This window comes from Pelmatolapia mariae, linkage group LG16_19, assembly GCF_036321145.2.
Source record: "Pelmatolapia mariae isolate MD_Pm_ZW linkage group LG16_19, Pm_UMD_F_2, whole genome shotgun sequence".
NCBI lineage: Eukaryota > Metazoa > Chordata > Actinopteri > Cichliformes > Cichlidae > Pelmatolapia > Pelmatolapia mariae.
The window spans coordinates 52,601,223-52,618,186 of NC_086241.1; the positions used below are offsets into that span (position 1 = coordinate 52,601,223).

The 16,964-nt window shown below is 41.1% G+C and overlaps 3 protein-coding genes across 3 annotated transcripts; 1 reads left to right on the plus strand and 2 right to left on the minus strand.

Moving 5' to 3' along the window:
- The first annotated feature begins 489 nt into the window (after nt 1-489).
- orc3 (origin recognition complex, subunit 3) lies at nt 490-7,703 on the plus strand. The gene is made up of 20 exons (XM_063498412.1): nt 490-581; nt 688-742; nt 838-935; nt 1,310-1,448; nt 1,611-1,715; nt 1,805-1,968; nt 2,058-2,197; nt 2,326-2,485; nt 2,938-3,051; nt 3,161-3,294; nt 3,473-3,536; nt 3,643-3,759; nt 3,897-3,976; nt 4,318-4,451; nt 4,947-5,038; nt 5,146-5,243; nt 5,329-5,470; nt 5,605-5,721; nt 5,965-6,044; nt 6,350-7,703. Exons 1-20 carry the CDS (start codon nt 558-560, stop codon nt 6,453-6,455), a joined length of 2,163 nt encoding a protein of 720 aa, XP_063354482.1. The 5' UTR covers nt 490-557; the 3' UTR covers nt 6,456-7,703.
- A 296-nt stretch (nt 7,704-7,999) lies between these two features.
- LOC134644852 (akirin-2-like) lies at nt 8,000-10,195 on the minus strand. The gene is made up of 6 exons (XM_063497970.1): nt 9,993-10,195; nt 9,481-9,660; nt 9,201-9,344; nt 8,961-9,110; nt 8,766-8,837; nt 8,000-8,618 (listed from the first exon to the last, which is right to left on the minus strand). The coding sequence occupies exons 2-6, from the start codon at nt 9,656-9,658 to the stop codon at nt 8,608-8,610; spliced, it is 555 nt and encodes a 184-aa protein (XP_063354040.1). The 5' UTR covers nt 9,659-9,660; nt 9,993-10,195; the 3' UTR covers nt 8,000-8,607.
- Nucleotides 10,196-12,641: 2,446 nt separating this feature from the next.
- On the minus strand, nt 12,642-15,841 carry LOC134645261 (cannabinoid receptor type 1B-like). The gene is made up of 2 exons (XM_063498637.1): nt 15,563-15,841; nt 12,642-15,035 (listed from the first exon to the last, which is right to left on the minus strand). Exon 2 carries the CDS (start codon nt 14,992-14,994, stop codon nt 13,537-13,539), a length of 1,458 nt encoding a protein of 485 aa, XP_063354707.1. The 5' UTR covers nt 14,995-15,035; nt 15,563-15,841; the 3' UTR covers nt 12,642-13,536.
- Between the last annotated feature and the right edge of the window lie 1,123 nt (nt 15,842-16,964).

A 16,964-nucleotide genomic window follows, 5' to 3' on the forward strand; every position in this document is an offset into this window, starting at 1 on the left:
GTAAAACTTTAATTTATTGCGACATATTTCCTCCACACAATGCGAATTAACTCAGCTAAAAAAAACTATATATATATGAAGAAGTAGGTATGCACTGATTTGAGACTTTAATGGCTTTTATAGAGCTTTATGATGGTTATTGCGTCATTAGTTTAAGAGTTGCCAGCTGTAACGCAAAATGGACCTGAAGGACAGTGACGGGACACCGGAGATGCTTTTGGGGAACGTTCAAGATCAGCAATGTTAGAAAGCGTTCACAGCAGTGATCTAACGGGAAAAAAGCTTTCGTTCCTTCTTTTAAATTATTTATCTGGTGTATTTTATGTTAGATTTGAAAAGTGGCTTGTGGTTAGATATCTTAAAACAACTTGACAAAAGTATGAACGCACTCACGCTTGAAGCTGTTTATCAGCTGAACGCAACCCTTTCCGTATACGTCACTTTGGCGGGAAGTAGATACCCAGCAAGGCTACAGGCATCCGTCATTTTAAATGCACATAGAACCTCCAGCTCAGGGTACAGGCCGGGCTGTTCACTGCGGACCCGTGTAGCGAAAGATGGCTACTTCATCCGTGTCAAAGGTAAAGTCTTATTTATGTTGTGCTTCATGCATGTTTGATTAAAACTTATTCATTTACTCTCAGTCGTCATACAATGTTAAATGAGACTATTTGTCAACGTTTTTAGGGCTGCTTTGTTTTCAAGCCCAGCGCTAAGAAAAAGAAGAAGACTCTCAGTCTGGGTGAGATACGCGAGTGTTTATACAACATTTGTCTTCCCGAGCTGTCGGGTGGATTTAGTGGTATTAAGTTGCTGATGTCATTTTTTTCGCCACAGAGAGTTACTTCGTTCAGGGCTGCGAGGATGCTGAGAGCAGTGAAACACGATTCAGGTTATGTCAGGACCTGTGGGACAAAATCAAAACAGACACAGAGGTGAGGACAGATGTTCAGCAGGAAGGCCAGACAGTAGACTTTTCTGTCCCAAGAGGAAAATATGTGCTCATAGTTGATTGAACTGAGAAAACAGTTCATTGCCTCTAATTTGTAATGTATGCAAGCATATGCATGCATACATTACAAATATACCATACATGGCTTTATTGTTGTATATGCAAGCGTGCTTTTATTGTGTTTTAAATTTGAACATGTAGTGACAAAAGCAGGAGATGCTTCAGGAGTACTGTATTAATGTGATTTTTTTTAAGTCATTAATTTAGCCATGTTAGTTTGATTTTTACTGAGCAGACCCTTTTTTTTCTTCTACATACAAATACATCTTACATACATATGTACTTTTTGCTTCTTAGGTTTTACAAGATGAACTCAACAGGAAAATCTTGGACAGTTTGCTGGACTTTACGAGGAAATGCTCCTCCACGCGTCAAAACAGCGACTGGGCATCACAGATGAGGGCCAGTGAAATCCCCACAGCAGCTCTAATGCTCGGTATGTTGGTTATAAGGCAGTAATATCTGATGTTTGAGTTAAAAAAACATATATGACTCTCACAGCTATGTATGATGTAGTATTAGTAGATTTTTAGTAGAAACGAGGCATTTACATTACATGCTGTCATCTCTACCTAATCTGAACTAATGTCCACTCTAGGTGTGAACGTCCCAGATCACGACATGACCTTTCACAGTCTGTCTGACATGCTAAAGCAGTCTGTCAGCCCTCACGTGGCCTCTGTGCAGGCCAAAGAGTGTGGAGGTAAGGGGTTTAGAGATCAGTCAGAAATCATTTTGTGCTCCCCTCATAGGCTTTGCTTTAAATGGTATGTGTTTGGTTTATAATTTCAGCACTGAAGCATTTGATGAAGAAGGTGCTCGAGCGGTTGATGGATACAGTTGTGGTTGTGGATGATGAAGATGAGGAGGAGAATGTGGAGACGAGCCCTCAGGTCCACAGGAGCGTACACTGCTCTCTCGGGATACTTTGTGATTGGTACACTGCAAGAACAAAGGTGGGAGCACAAACCACTGTTGGCGTGCATACAGAGACTTGGATTGTAAGTGATATGTATCATATATGTTTTTATTTTGTTTTTTTCAGAAATCTGCCACTGGTACTCCAGGGAAAAAACGTAGCTCTCAAGTCAGAGATGAGCAGCAGCAGCCTCCTGTTGTAATCATTTTCAAAGATTTGGAGGCTTTTAACCCAAGAGTTCTTCAGGACTTCATCCTCATCTGCAGGTAAATGAAGACTCTTGAGTTGAATTGCTTTCGTATTTTTACGGCTGCACATAATACACAAATAATTGATAATGCATTTTGGATTTGCAAGCTGGGCAAGTCTCTGCTAAACAAACTCTGCTCCACAGTCAGTACATTGACCGCCTTCCACTGACATTCATCTTTGGGATCGCTACATCACCCAGTACCATCCAGCACATGCTTCCCCACTCTGTGTCCTCCCTGCTCTGCATCGAGCTCTTCCAGTCACTGTCATGCACACAACACCTGGCTACAGTCATTGACAAGGTAAGTTCAACCTGACCAAAGAATAAAAAAACATAAAAACACTGATCTGAGCAAGCCTCCAGATGGGAAAACCTTCCTGTTATCGAGTCCATGTGTACATTTAGCTTTCCGATCTGAAGACCGTTGCATACTTAAACATATCCAACATCTTTTTGAAAGCGATTTCCTGAGTGTAAGTTACATTTTAAACCTCCTGACACCACCAGGTTGCAGACGAGCAGGCTCTGGTTAAAGAGGCACGTTTTCAGGAATTAGATGGTACATTTATTATAAATTGTCCTACATTTATAACATTAGTTTCTGTTTTCCATTTCAGTGCCTCAAAAAGGATACATTTCTTTTTGAGCGAGCCATAGCTGTCACACTAACCCTAACTGCAGATCATCAGTGGCCTGGAGGATGTAAAGAAATTAAATAAAAGTAGTTAAATTTTCTTTCTTTTATTATTTCAGTTGATCCTGACATTACACTTTCCTTTTAAACTCAACGGGAAAGTGATGCAGGTCCTCATCGGTGTCTTCCTCTACCATGATTTCTCAGTTAGAAACTTCACTAAGGGACTGCAGGTATGGAGCATCCTCTAACAGTCTCCTCAAGTCTGTCATCCTCCTCTTTTCTGTGTAATTCAAATACAGAAATATGTGAGTTTAAAGTTTCTGTTTGGTCTTTGTGCAGCTGGCTCTGCTCGAGCACTTTCACTCTCAGCCTCTCAGTGTTCTGTGTTGCAAGAAAAACCAGGCTTTGTTCAACGTCACACAGCTCAGCAAACCCAACTTGGACAGGATAAGACAGCTGCCGTCGTTCAAAAGGTACTCAAACTTGTTTCTTTCTCCAATCATCCCACGTGTGTGAGTCAAAAGTGCAAATGCAGCACTTATTTAGCTGCAAAAAGTGATGGTAGGTGACTTTTTAATTTGTGTATTTGTGTTGACCTTTTTTCAAATGTGAAAGTAAGACTTGGAATTGTTCTAATGTGTGTTTTGCTAGGTATGTAGAGAAGCAGGAAGCACAGGAACAGGTCAATCTGATGACCGATGACTCTCACTTAAAGGTACATTCTCATCATCAGAAATGCTGAACGTGTACGTGAACGTGCACGTTTTCAGATCCTGTAATGTCTGAGGTTTTTGAACAAGACCTGCTTGGTCTGTTTTTAGGAGGTGTGTCAACAACTGATAAAGGATCTTCGCAAATACCACAAGAACTATTATCCCATCCTGAGGTGTCTCCACACTCTGACCTCATCGTTACCTCGATATCCTCTCGGAAAACAGGCAAGAGTTCACAATTTTAATGCCTAAGCAGCCCACTATTTCTGACCTACTGTGGGTCTAAGCTATGTCTTCTTTATTACCAAAGTACTGCTGTTTAATCTGCCTTGACATAACAGTGGATTAATTCTGCATTACAGATCAGGGAGCTCCATTTAATATGTCTGGCGAAGAATGTATGGGAGAATGAGGACTACCAGTCAGCCATGAAGCTTGTAAAGTAAGCGTGATTAGCTGGCACATGGTAAACGTTGGTAACATGAACAGTCTGCTAAAAACTAACTTTTAGGCACACCTGGTATTTTAAGATGGATTATTTGTACTAATCGACAGTAAATAATGTAAAAAACTACTTGAGCAGATGAGATTGGAATATTTCACCACCAGATGGCAGCATATTCATGGCTGATCAGAAGGTTATTGTGCCTCCTGGTGGCCAAATTGCTATTCATAGACAACAAACAAGTGCTGTGCCTTTCTTGGATGTCTTTTTTTTTGTTTTGTTTTTTTCTCTTTGACCCTAAAATAACCACTTGTGGTGCTAATGTGTTTTCCTTTTAGGATGCTGGCAAAAGGCGAGTTGGTTTCTTTGCTACAGAAGTGTGTGGAGATACTGCAGCTCAGCAAGTCAAAGAAGATGAAGAACGCTCTTGTCCAGTTGGAGGAACTACTTGCCAAATTCAAGCAGCTGGACAGTAAGTTGAAGATATGATTTTGTGTAATCTGGATTCAAGAAGAGATCGCTAGGAGATGGTATAACAGAGAAGGCGGTGGAGTTTTAAACCAGACTGTTTAACACAATCTCGGCGAGTGAGAGGAAGCCTCGGGAATGGAGGAGAAGTGTACTGGTAGCAACTTTCAATAACAAGGGTGATGAGCAGAGGGATAAACTTGATGAGTCATTCCATGAAGCTAGAGGAAAGAGTTTTTGAAACTAGGCTAGGGTTAGAGGTGATAATCAGCCGAGCAGCAGTGTGGCTGGGTGCCAAGAAAGAGCACTAGAGGAACTGAGAGTGTTGATGGAAAAGTATTGAGAAAAGGAGGTTGCAGTGAAGGCGAACAAGCAGAGGGTTGGTGTGACAGAAGAGGATGCTAGGCTCATGATCCACTGTGGTGACCCCATAAAAGGAGCAAGAAAATGAGTCCAGTCCCTTCTTTCCAAATGTACAAGTTTTTATCTTGTATTTCAGCTGCTACTGAAATGACTCCAACTGTGGAAGCCTCTATCGCCTCTCCAATAAAAAATCTTCAGAAGAAAACAGATCTGTTCCAGCTGCAGAAGGTAACTGACCACTTAGTAGTTTTTGTCTTTTGTTTCTCTGGAGGGGTTCTCCGCCTCTTTAAAACTGCTGTTTTGCTGTTGCCTAAACTCTGTTATCGTTTTCACAGACGCTGCTGGAGATGAACGAGTCTCGGAGAGCCAAGCGACTTAGTCCATTTGAAAACCTCAGGAACGAAGCTCTCGAGTTTATCGACAATTTAGTAAAGTAAGACAAATGAGGCTCTGGTTCCCCCCAAATACAGCTCACATCACTGGAAACACTCTACAGCTAATGATTTTATTCCACCCAGGAGCCATCTGTCCCCCCCAGAGTCCCAGCCTCTTTATGAGGTCTGCTACTACAGTTCATCTGCCACAGTGAGACGCCACCTCAATGCGACACCTCGTACCTCCATTCAGGCTGCGCTCAGCAATCCTTACCACTATCTTCAGGTACACCTGCTTCAGCTTGTTACCTCCCTTATAAGCAGGAGGAAGTGAAAGTGAAGAAAGTTCTTCTTTTGGTGTACAACCACTAATGTGCAGCGACGTTCTAAAAACACGTGACAACTTCGACTTTCTTTTAGAACGACAGCCTGAAGAGCGAGGATGGGACGGTGTCCAACGCTGCTCCCGACATCTGTATCGCTTACAAGCTCCACCTGGAGTGCGGAAGGCTGATCAACCTCTACGACTGGCTGGAAGTGAGTTTATAAACTAAGAAATTTAATAGTGAACTCATTACCTGTAATGGACCAAGGTTAAACTTCCACAGCTTCCCACTTTGCTTCATAAACTTTCTTTAGCTGGAAGCTTTTGTTTTTCTCAGTGTAAGAGAGTCTTTATTGATCCGGAGGGGCCCACGTGTCACATTATCAACCTGAGGATTAATTATTGGCCCAGAATGACCCGGACGCTGACATGAATGAAAACATGTTTATTTTCAGGCGTACTCCACCGTGGTTTCGGCTGCTGAGGGTAACGATCCGGATTCTGAACATTTTGGGAAAGTGGATGAAGTCAAACAGTATCCTTCCAGAAAAAAAAAGTATTTCTCACAGATCATTTTGCGCTGCTGCTGTTTCTCTGTTTTGCTCAGTGAGTAAAATTGAGTAATGAGACAGCAGTAAAGCAGCTACTCCTTAGTTATGTCTTTGTTTGAGTGTCATGATTGGATAAGACAGTTGAGGTAATTCTAGGTTTGTAAGCAACCCAAATGCTTGGGGAGTTATAATGAAAGTTAAGAGCAGAAGAACACAAACACGACTGCTGAAATATGCCATTTACTTTTAACTTGAGTAAAGACTTTTTGTCCCTTAACTCGTCCTTTAGCGCTCGTTTCATCCGCGCTGTATCAGAGCTCGAATTTCTGGGCTTCATCAAGTCTACCAAGCAGAAGACCGACCATGTGGCTCGACTCACCTGGGGAGGCTGCTAACCACAATTGTGACAATGAGAAAAAAATTTTAACATCTGTGGAAATTAATTTCAGATTTGTATTTTTCACTCTAATAAAAGATGTGCAAATTACACCTGCTTCTTTAAATAGGCCGATGTCAGGTGCTGTAGGTCCTTTCTGCAATGACTGGTACACCTGGGCCAATATGTTGTTACACTGAAGCACAACTCAAACTAATTAAGACATTGTAATATACTGAGGTTTCTCACACATTACTTGAAATTTAACCACCATGTCAGACATGATACAACAGCTTGTTGCTAGGGGAAAAATATGCATTCTCACATTAATTGGCAGTGGTTCATGGAGGCTGCTGACTCTCGCTGAGAGAAATGTCTTGTAAAGAAGTTGTACCAAAAACCTCCAAGGGATTTTTTTTTCTTTTCAAACAGTTACAGTTGCCTGTGGGGGTTTTGTTTGTCTGCAAACACTTGCTAACGAGCAGTGGTAAAACTGGAAATGATGGAAGCTTTTTTCCTGCCACTGGAGAGAAAAAAACACCCCGGGGTGATGGAGCCGATTATAGCTGCCACAGGATAAGAGGTGAGGTACAAACTGGACAGATGGCATTCACACCTCCAGTTAATTTAGAATCATCAATTAACAAAACCCCTCTAACTGCGTTCCTCTGGACTTTGGGAGGGACTTGGAGAACCCACACAGACGCATATAGAAGCTGCAAACTCCACACAGAAGAATGTGGATTCAAACCCAGGACCTTCTTACTGTGAGGCAACAGTGCTAACCACTGTACTACGTGACATTTGGAGCTGTTTATCTCTCATAATGGGTGTGTGCGGACTGGTCTTTAATCCTTTTTGACTGGGGCCTTTTTCACTTGATCCTATATTGTCACAAGTTCAAAATAGCCAACAAGTTGATGTTGCATGGTTAGTGGTCATGTGCCTGCAGAATCTCTATGTATAGTCGGGACTTCTGATCAAGTTCGGGTTGTGAAAAGTAACCACAGAGTGTACATAAAAGATGGACACTGTGATGTTACCAGTTCTGCTTTGAAGCCTAAAGACCCGTCATAATTTTGTTGTTTTGAAACCAAAAGTAACAAGCCAGGGGTGACTGACCGAGGAGCTCATATGGTAGTAACTTACGGTGGAGAAGGTAGGCCAGCCCTGAAAACCATCATCCTTTATCTTCATGTTTAACTCTGATCTGGACCATTTTCATTCAAATGAAAATGATGATGTACTAAATAAAGTCTTGAAAGCAGCATTATAGTTTTTAACTGAGGTTACAGATAGAGTGAGCTGAAGGATGCTATTCCTATACAGTTCTATATAATCCAACTTACTTCTGTAATCAAAGCAGTCACCCCTTACTGGACGTGAGAAAGAATGCAGGTTTAAGGCACTTCCATATTGGCGTCCATCTTTCACTTGCAGTTTGAGAGTAATTTAAGCACCAAATTGACAGAAGTCCCAAAGCTGTTTATCACAGCACTCGATCACATACATTTACTTGTATTTATTAAGCTATTCCTGATATAGTTTAATGCATCCAACCAGTTTTCAACTCTTAAAAGATGTTTATTGTTTTTAATAAGTACATTGGTTTCAAAGTGATACCAGCAGAACAAAACTCAATAAATAAAACACTGGTGGTGGGAGGGGGTGGGAGCAAATTAGCCCACTTTATGCTCAGTTTAAAAAGCAGTGAACAAACAGCAAACATACTCTTTCTGTTCAAACTTGCGTTTCTTCCACATTCTTTCAGACCGACCTGCCAACCTTGTGTAAAACTCGATGCCTGCTTTATTGTATTTACATGTAACAAAACAGAAACAAGTGACAAAGCCTGGAATGCTGGGAATCATTACAAAAGTGAGATAACTGTAGATACACGTACAGCTGGAGGAACGTAGGCCACTGGTAGAAATAGGGTCCATTTACATGAGGAAGCACCTAGTTGCTTACAACAGAGTGGTAACAACTGACAACAGCTTCATATAAACCTTTGCCCAAAGACAGATATATGGCACAGTAAGAAAAATTTCCTTTAAACTAGCTAAACTTAATCTCTTACAATGATGAGTTTTTTTCGCTTCTCTTCCTCGAGATATCACGTGATAGCTTGCAGCGTGGGAAGGCCGTCTTGCAAAAATTCTGTGCCACACTCAGGAAACATCTGGAGAGAAGGGAGGTGAAATATAAATAAAGTAACCAGAAGTGCCAGTTTAAACTTAAAATCGTAGCGTTCAAAGTGAAAGCCGAGGCTTTGTCCTTTACATCGAATGTGGAAATAAAATAGGATTAAAAATAAAAAGGAACTCACAGCTTGCAGGTTGCTCCCCAAATCGTCGCATTAACTGATCGTGTGTGAACTTCACAAAGGTGTCATATTGTTCTGAAATCAAAATCAACCAGTTAAAACCTTTTACTTCACAACTATTGTTTGCTACTTGTGGAAAATATGTGGGTAAAATTTGCTGGTTCAGTTTTTTTAAACACATTAGCATTGGGTACCAACCGGCCAACTTTGAAGTCATGGTCTCCTCATATTCCTCCCGAACCTTCTCTTCCCTTTCTTTCAGCAGGCGTTCGCAGATCATTCCAACTTGTCTGAGGGTGAATAATGGCTGTTCTTTTCTAGATGGAGAGACACCTCCAGAGGATGTTCCTGTATAAATAAATAACAAATCAAACCTTAAAACCACACTGTAGAATGGGCTTTATGATTATTTGAGCTTAACCTTGCGCCTTTACCCACCAGCCATGCTGGAAGCATTCATAGTAGACGACTGGGATGGGGATTCTGGCGAATAGCAGCACTCTGACTGTTGGTAGCCTCCATCTAGATGCTTTCTCTTTTGAATGCGTTTGTACTCCTGTTTGATGCTGTTGAGGATTTGTTCTAGTGGGGTAAACAGACAAGCAGGGCGTCCATTAGTAACAGCTGTCATGTTTTCACTTTGACACAGAGTGACTCAACATGTTGCTGATGCCCCCCTCCAGATAGTAAACAAGCAGGCCAACTTAGCCAGCATTACCTGCACTAAGTCTTGATGAAGACTCCCCAAATGGCGAAGGCTCCATGCTGAGATATTTCCTAGGGGATGAGGATGAGGACGACGGGGACACGGGGATGCATCTTCGTCTTTTGGGGGATGTAGGACTCATGAGCGGATCGAAATCCATGGTCCTCTTCAAAGTGGCTCCACACGCCATGACTTCAGTTTGTTAAAAGGGAGAGATTGCACGTAAAAACACCGAAACAAGGCAATAATAAGGAGATGACATCAACTACTTTGGACAGCTGCTAACCGAGCCTAATATTTTACACAACTAGCTAATTGTTAGGTTCAAATCCGTTTCCTTTGTCGACGGATAAAACTACGAGCATACTGCGCAGCTCCGGCTTTAAATGCCTGCTAGCGAACTAGCGTTAGCTACTCCTGCTAGCCAATAATCAAAAAGAAAACAAAGCTAACGTTAGCTGTGGCTGCCGCTGGCGTGAGCGTGTGTCCTGGTTAACGTTTGTATAAAACTGTTTTTATGTTACCTTCTGGGGAGGGGGGAAGTTGGCCTGCTGCACCGCGCTCACCAGCCCGTGTTGTTGTTAAAGTTGTTTCTCAAAAGTTGAAGTGACGATCAGCCAGCTGCGGGCCAACTGTCTGCTGTTAGATAGGGGGGCTAGCTAGCACAACTTAGCTGCCTGTTTTTGATGCGAGGTTGTCGCTGTCGGCTTCTCTGGTTAGTGACGTCACGTCTAAAAAAACAACAATCCCAAAACGCGTTGAATTCTGGATTATGTAGTGAACCATGAAGCGTAAACCAATGACGAAAACATGACAGCTCTGCAAAAGTCAAAAAGTATGGGTCATAAACCCCGCCCCCTTCGTGTCAGTTTAATTTAATTGATAATTGATTTGATTTAATTTTAGCTTTGAGGAATAAACTTCACATTTGACAGTTTGTTGTGATTCTTTTCTCTCCCCATCCTGTATTTCTACTCTTAATGCTGAATACACTCGTTTGTTTTAATATTGGAGTAAATTTTTAGTAATGTAACTGATGAAAACAGTGCAGAGGCTCAGCTACTATATTATGAAACCTGCAGCTGTTTTACTGACAACTCTGAAGGCAAAATGTCAAACCATTACATACAGAGCCTCTGTGCTTTGCCCGAGGATGATGGACATTCCTTTTAACATCATATTACTAATTTTGTGGAGTTTTTCGTGTTCTCCTCGTGTTTGCGTGCGTTCTCTCCGGATGCACCGGCTTTCTCCCACAGTCCGAAGACATATTGGGGTTAGGTTAGCTGGTGATTCTAAATTTATCCATCAGTGTGAATGTGAATACGAATGATTGTCTGTCTCTCTGTGTTAGCCCTGCGACAGACTGGTGATCTGTTCAGCATGCACCCTGTCTCTTGCCCGAAGGTAGGTGGGACAGGCTTCAGCCCCCCCGCAAGCAGAAGAGAATGGATGGAACATTTTTTAGTTTAAAAAAAGGAATAAAATACAGCAGAGTTGCCAAAGCAATAAAAGGCCTTGAAAGAAAGAAAGAAAGAAAGAAAGAAAGAAAGAAAGAAAGAAAGAAAGAAATAGGATAAAAACATGAAGGATGTTACAGGGGGACATTGATGAATTAAAGAAATACATAATTAAATAATTAATTACATTTGTCATTAATAAATTAAAATGAGAAAGAATTAATAATCAAATATATAAATAATTAATTACATATCAGTTCATTTCATTAAATTATTTAATCAATTATTTATTTGCAATTTCAATTAACATCACATCTAAACGATTATTTAATGATCTTATTATTTAATTTTTTCAATTCATTTTGGCCCTTGTGGCGCTCCGCACAGAGCTTTCTTCTTCAGCGTGTAGAGATAGCTTCACTCACCTGACGTGTGCAGCTCTAAGCATGCCTCTAAAGGCAACAGAGGCATGTAATTCCATTCTTTAGTAATTCCATTCTTAATAGGAATGCTGATACAGATATCTATAATTGGATTTCAGCATGTTGACTTGGGATTATGTAATTTCCCAATTGAGCTATCAACAAATGCATTTCACACTTCTCAGCAAATCATTTTGGGACATGCTTGCCTAATTAGCTATTTTTTAGATTACGTGATTATGTGTATATGTGTTGCTTAAATGATTGACAATGTCTGACTAATGTGCATTTGTTTTTTATTGCCATATGCAATTGCGACAGATACCATTATCCGATGATCTAAAAATCTGATATTCCATAGCTTATTTTTTTTTACTCTTTGAAACACACAAAAAAATCAGATTTACCAACCATTTGTTACATGTATTTATTTATTTACACCTTTACGCCCTGTCCATCTCTGCTGGTTGTTGTGTTTGTGGGGTTACAAACACTTGTTCCCAACAGGGAAGTTGCAGAGTACCATCTGGTGGGCAAACTATGCAACGTCAGCACTCAAGAATTTGTTGGTTGCTGTTTCTCAGCTTTTTAAAATTTACAAATTGCATCTTTAATATGGGATTGCCACTAATGAGAATTTAACTGTTGATGTCAGCAAATTCTGATGAACTGAGCTGTAAATATCATTATTTACAACTGGAACTCGTCAGCATTGCATCATGAATGTGGCGACTTGGAATTAGAAAAAGTCTAAGTTGAACTGACATTTTTCTATCAGTATTTTTTGTTTGACTAAATGTCAAACAGTAAAAGTTGAACAAGTAGTAATTTAAGTTACTGACATCAATGGACATTTCAACTAGTAATAAATAAATACGAATGTTAATAATAAAAAGGAAGAACAGTCAAAAAGCATCAAATATAGTTAAAATGTGAAGATAATTATCACCACATGAGGGCAGTGTTACACAAAAAGAGACATTGGAGTTTATTCTTCTACTAACTCCTAAAAAAGTGCCAAGGGGTCGCAAGCCGAAAGGTTAAAGAAAGGAAAGATGACACTTTCGTGACTCTGAAATGTTTATATTAATAGCTTTTGTCTTGTTTCTGAAAAACTAAATATCTTACTTTAAGGCCAATCACACTCAAAACTCACCTTTACTTGTAGAGCATGTGACACTCCAATACCCCAGCTAGTGGCATACATTCTTGACTTTGAAAGGGAGAAAAATAGACATATTGTACATGTGTGCAGTAAGTTTAGGTACTGATAAGCTGATTTTCACCATTTTATTGAAAAAGATACCAGGCATGTTGACAAAGTTATGATAAAAATAGACAAATTTCACATTTTCGAGCACATTCTTCCATTTACACACAGGAATGGGACACAGTGGCACAAAGTATGCTTCACAGGAATATGTCAGTGTAGATTTGTACAAAAGATGCTCTTTTTTTTTGTAAGCCGATGTGAAAAAAAAGCAGCTAAGCAACATTCCCAAAACACCACAGGCTATAGTTTTGATCTGATCAAAAGGCCATTCATATTTCAACACTTTGCTTTTCAAAATAAATAAATAAGGTACTGACAAACTTCACAATATCATGGACTTACAAAATCATCAATAGTCACTTGCAAATTATTAATGAAATGCTTTTACTTACAGCAATGTTCTGTTATTCCAAACTGCTATTTTGTATGAGGATGGATACATTTTCACCTTGCATGACTGCCACAATAATGTAATGTGAAAATCTTCAAATGCAGTTTGTCTTTACTGCTAAATCTGTAAAAAAAAAAAAAAATCAGACAACAGCAAAGATAACAAAGCATAGCATTTGCTTTGTAACAGTGGAGAGAAATGCCCTTTTTCGTATACAGCTATAATATTTATTGAATTATTCTTCATAAAATTGCCTTTGTCATTTAGACAACTCATTTTTCGCAGAAATGAGAACATAATGAAATAAGTACAGCCCTCATTAGACTAATAACACTCCACTCTACAGGGATCCAGTTTTATAACATTACAGATTAAAAAACAACAACAAAAACTTGCTTTCAGTTCTGTTTGTCAGTCATTTTGGCACATTTCACAGTCACAGAGGAGTGCACTAGGAGGATGGGGGCTATTCTACACTATCCTGAATTCACAGTTGTCTTGAGCAGATTAGACCGTCTTTTATTAGACAGGCTCTGCAGCAGAAGTGTCAGTCCCTCCAGAAACAGTAACCTGGGCTACTTTAATTCGAGTCTTTGCACAGTTTCCTCCATCTGTCCCCGCCCTGCCTGCTGTGGCTCTCACGCTCTTGATGTTCCAGTCACTCTCAGCGCTGCTGTCCAGAGTCTGCGTTGCTCCCTGGCACATATGGCAAATGTTGAGAAAGGCCCTGCGCAGGTCCTTGCTCCTCATGGCGTAGATCACAGGGTTCACGGTGGAGTTGAGCAGGCAGAGCATGCTGCAAAAGGCAAAAATGGTCTTGATGAAGTCGTTCACCTTCCCAAAGAGGTCGTAAACCATGATGGCTAGGAGTGGACCCCAGCAGATGATGAGGGCCACCAGGATCAAGACCAGGGTTTTAGCCAGACGGAGGTCCATACGGGCTTGGTCAGGCCTCACGGTCTGCACTTTAGCCCCCTCTGCGGTGTAGACAATCACACTTCTCTGAGAGGTGCGGCTTAGCATGCGGACTGCGTGGTGATGAGACTTCCAGAGGATGAACATATAGGCGTAGATGATGAATAAGAGCAAAATGCTCGTCATCCCAATCCAGAACATCAGGTACTTTTGGTCAATTAGAGGGAAAATGTCAGAGCAGACTGACCCGAGACGCTTGCAGTTCCAGCCCAGCAGCGGCAGCAGTGAGATGACGATGGAGATGGTCCACATCATGCTGAATGCAATGACAGCTTTATTCTTTGTGATGATTCGCTTGTACGCCATAGGCCTGTGGATGGAGACGTAGCGGTCTATTGCAGTGAGGAACAAGCTGCCCACAGAGGCAGTGAAGGAGGCAATAACCCCAGCCAGCTTGAAGAGGAAAATGTTGGGGCTGTCCTTTCGGTGGAGGACATGGAAGTCCAAGAAGCTGTAAACAAAGATGATGCTTCCTATTAGATCAGCCACAGCCAAGCTGCCAATGAAGTGGTAGGAAGGCCGGGATCGAAGGGTCTGGGAGTGCAGGATCACACACAGCACCACGAGGTTCTCCAGCACAGTAAATGTACCCAGAGTGAGTGCCAAGATGGCAACCGCGAGCTGCTGACCGGGAGTGAGGATCATAAAACACTCCATATTGTCTGCTAAGTTCTCTGCGCATTGTGGCGCTCCTCCGCTCTCCACAGAGGTGGCATTACCCAGCAGCAAGTCTGAGACATTGGTGGGAAAAATGGGAGAGAGGGCGCTGAAAATGACCTCCTTGCTTCCAGAGACAATCCCGGGAAAGGAGCTGCTGATGGGAGCAGAGTGAGTTTTCTCATAGTGGAATCCATTCTTGATCAGCCTCGAGTCAGCTGAGGGGTCGTCGTAGGTGGCATCATTGGAGCCGAAATACTGGACACCTGTTGTTAAGGTGCTCACCGTGGTGCCTGCTATCCTGTGCAAAGCCAGCTTCATGGTTTTTGAGGCTGTAGAGATGCTCATTGGAGAGGTATGTGAGGTATTAGGAGTGTAGAAGAGCACATCTATGAAGAAAAATGCAATTATTTATTAGAATACAAGAAAGTACCTCTTATTACATCACATTAAAAAAATATTCAATACATGAGATAGTGCCAGTGCTTATTAAAGATTAATATAGTGGAAGATGAATTTGTTACTGGGAGTTATTCTGTGTATCAACCAGCTGACTCCACAACAGATGCATCCCAGACAATAGTGGGAAACTGAACAGTTGATGACAAACCTGTGCAGCCTCGGGGGAAATCACTGCATTAAGAATGTAGGACATAGAGGGATTTCTTATTAATTAAAGAAGGTCATTAAGCATTACGATATTTTGCAGCAATCACTGGACTAATTAGACATCAAGGGAGGGACAAGATGAAGAGCGACTGTATGTGTCCGATGGATCATTTACATTGTAATGTCGGTAATGATGGTACCAATTATTAACAGTTTTTCAAAAGGAGAGAGCGCGATAGTAGTATGGAAGCTACCAGCAGCACTCACAAGAACAAATAAAGAAAAACAAAACTGCGAAAACACTTACCTTGATTTTCTCGCTACAAATATCCAGCACGGATCCATAACGCGAAAAAAAGAAAAAAATTAAAAATAGAAATAAAAATAAAAATAATTCAATTACACTGGGAGTAAACCGGTCTGCTGTTTCTGCCTTCACTCCTGACCAACATTTAAAGTAACTGAAAACCCAAAAACTGGAAGCGAGAGTAAAAATCTGTTGGTTGTTGTTCTTGTTTTGGTGGTTTAATAATCACGAGCTGACTCCTCGGATACTGCTAGTGTCAAACATACAGTAAAGCCAAGCAGGCAGCCGGTGGGGTGTGTGGGTTTGCCGGAGCAGGCGGTTATAAAGGCTGCGCTTTGTGCGCCTGCTAGTCACGTGATCTGAGGTGTTGGAGCGCAGTGGGAAGCGCATCATCCACGACCAGCATCATCCAATACCTAGGTTATTTACACAGGGATGGAACCCAGCTGTGTTACTGTTGAGTTATTTCATCACATAGCAATGAATTTCAACTACACACCAAAAGCAACTAGGAAATGCGCAGTTTTAGCTCTTTTATTGTCACTTTTTCATGTTTCAGATCAAATTTTAGTATTAGATAAAATCTTACAAACAAAAAGCCGCAGTTCTTAAATGATGATGTCATTTATTAAGAGAAAAGGGTTCGCCGAACGTAAAAGACTTTTTCTCATCTCTGTGGAGAAATTTTTGCCCACTGTTCTTTTAAGGATTGTTTTAAATCAGTCACATTGGAGGGTTTTTGAGCATGAATGGCAAAAGCAAAGTCCAGACTTAAGGAGGCCAGACTCTTTTTCTTTTCCATTCATAGATAAACTTGTTGGTTTGTTTTGGATCATTGTCCTGCTGCATAACCCCAAGTGCTCTTGAGCTTCGGGGCAGGACGTGATGGGAGGATATTCTCCTTCAGGATTTTCTGGTAGAGAGCAGAATTCATTGCTCAATTGATACAGCAAGTCGTCCAGGTCCCGACGCAGCAAAGCAGCCCGAAGCCATCACAAGCTGTTACCTTGTACCCCAGTGTAGAACAAACAGATACTTCATACCATCATTACTTTGGCTGTATTCACTTTGTTTTCTTCCTTGAACTTATTTCTTGTTGTTCTGTGCCTTGACATGCAACACTGATTGTGATTATTGTTTAAAAGCTGTAGGTTGTGTCAGTTTGTGAGTAGGTTGTTTGGTTAAGCAGCAAGCAGTTTGCCATTTTTGGGGATTAATAAAGTAATCTGAACCTGAATCTAAAATGTGAGATGGGCCTCTGTGTTCTTTTAGGTCAGCAGTGGTTTTTCCTCATGGATGCCTCTTTAATCATGAACTCTGACCTTAAATGAGACAAGTGAGTTCTTTAGATGTTGTTCTGGGTTCTTTTGTGACCCCCTGAATGAGCCATTCATGCGCTTTT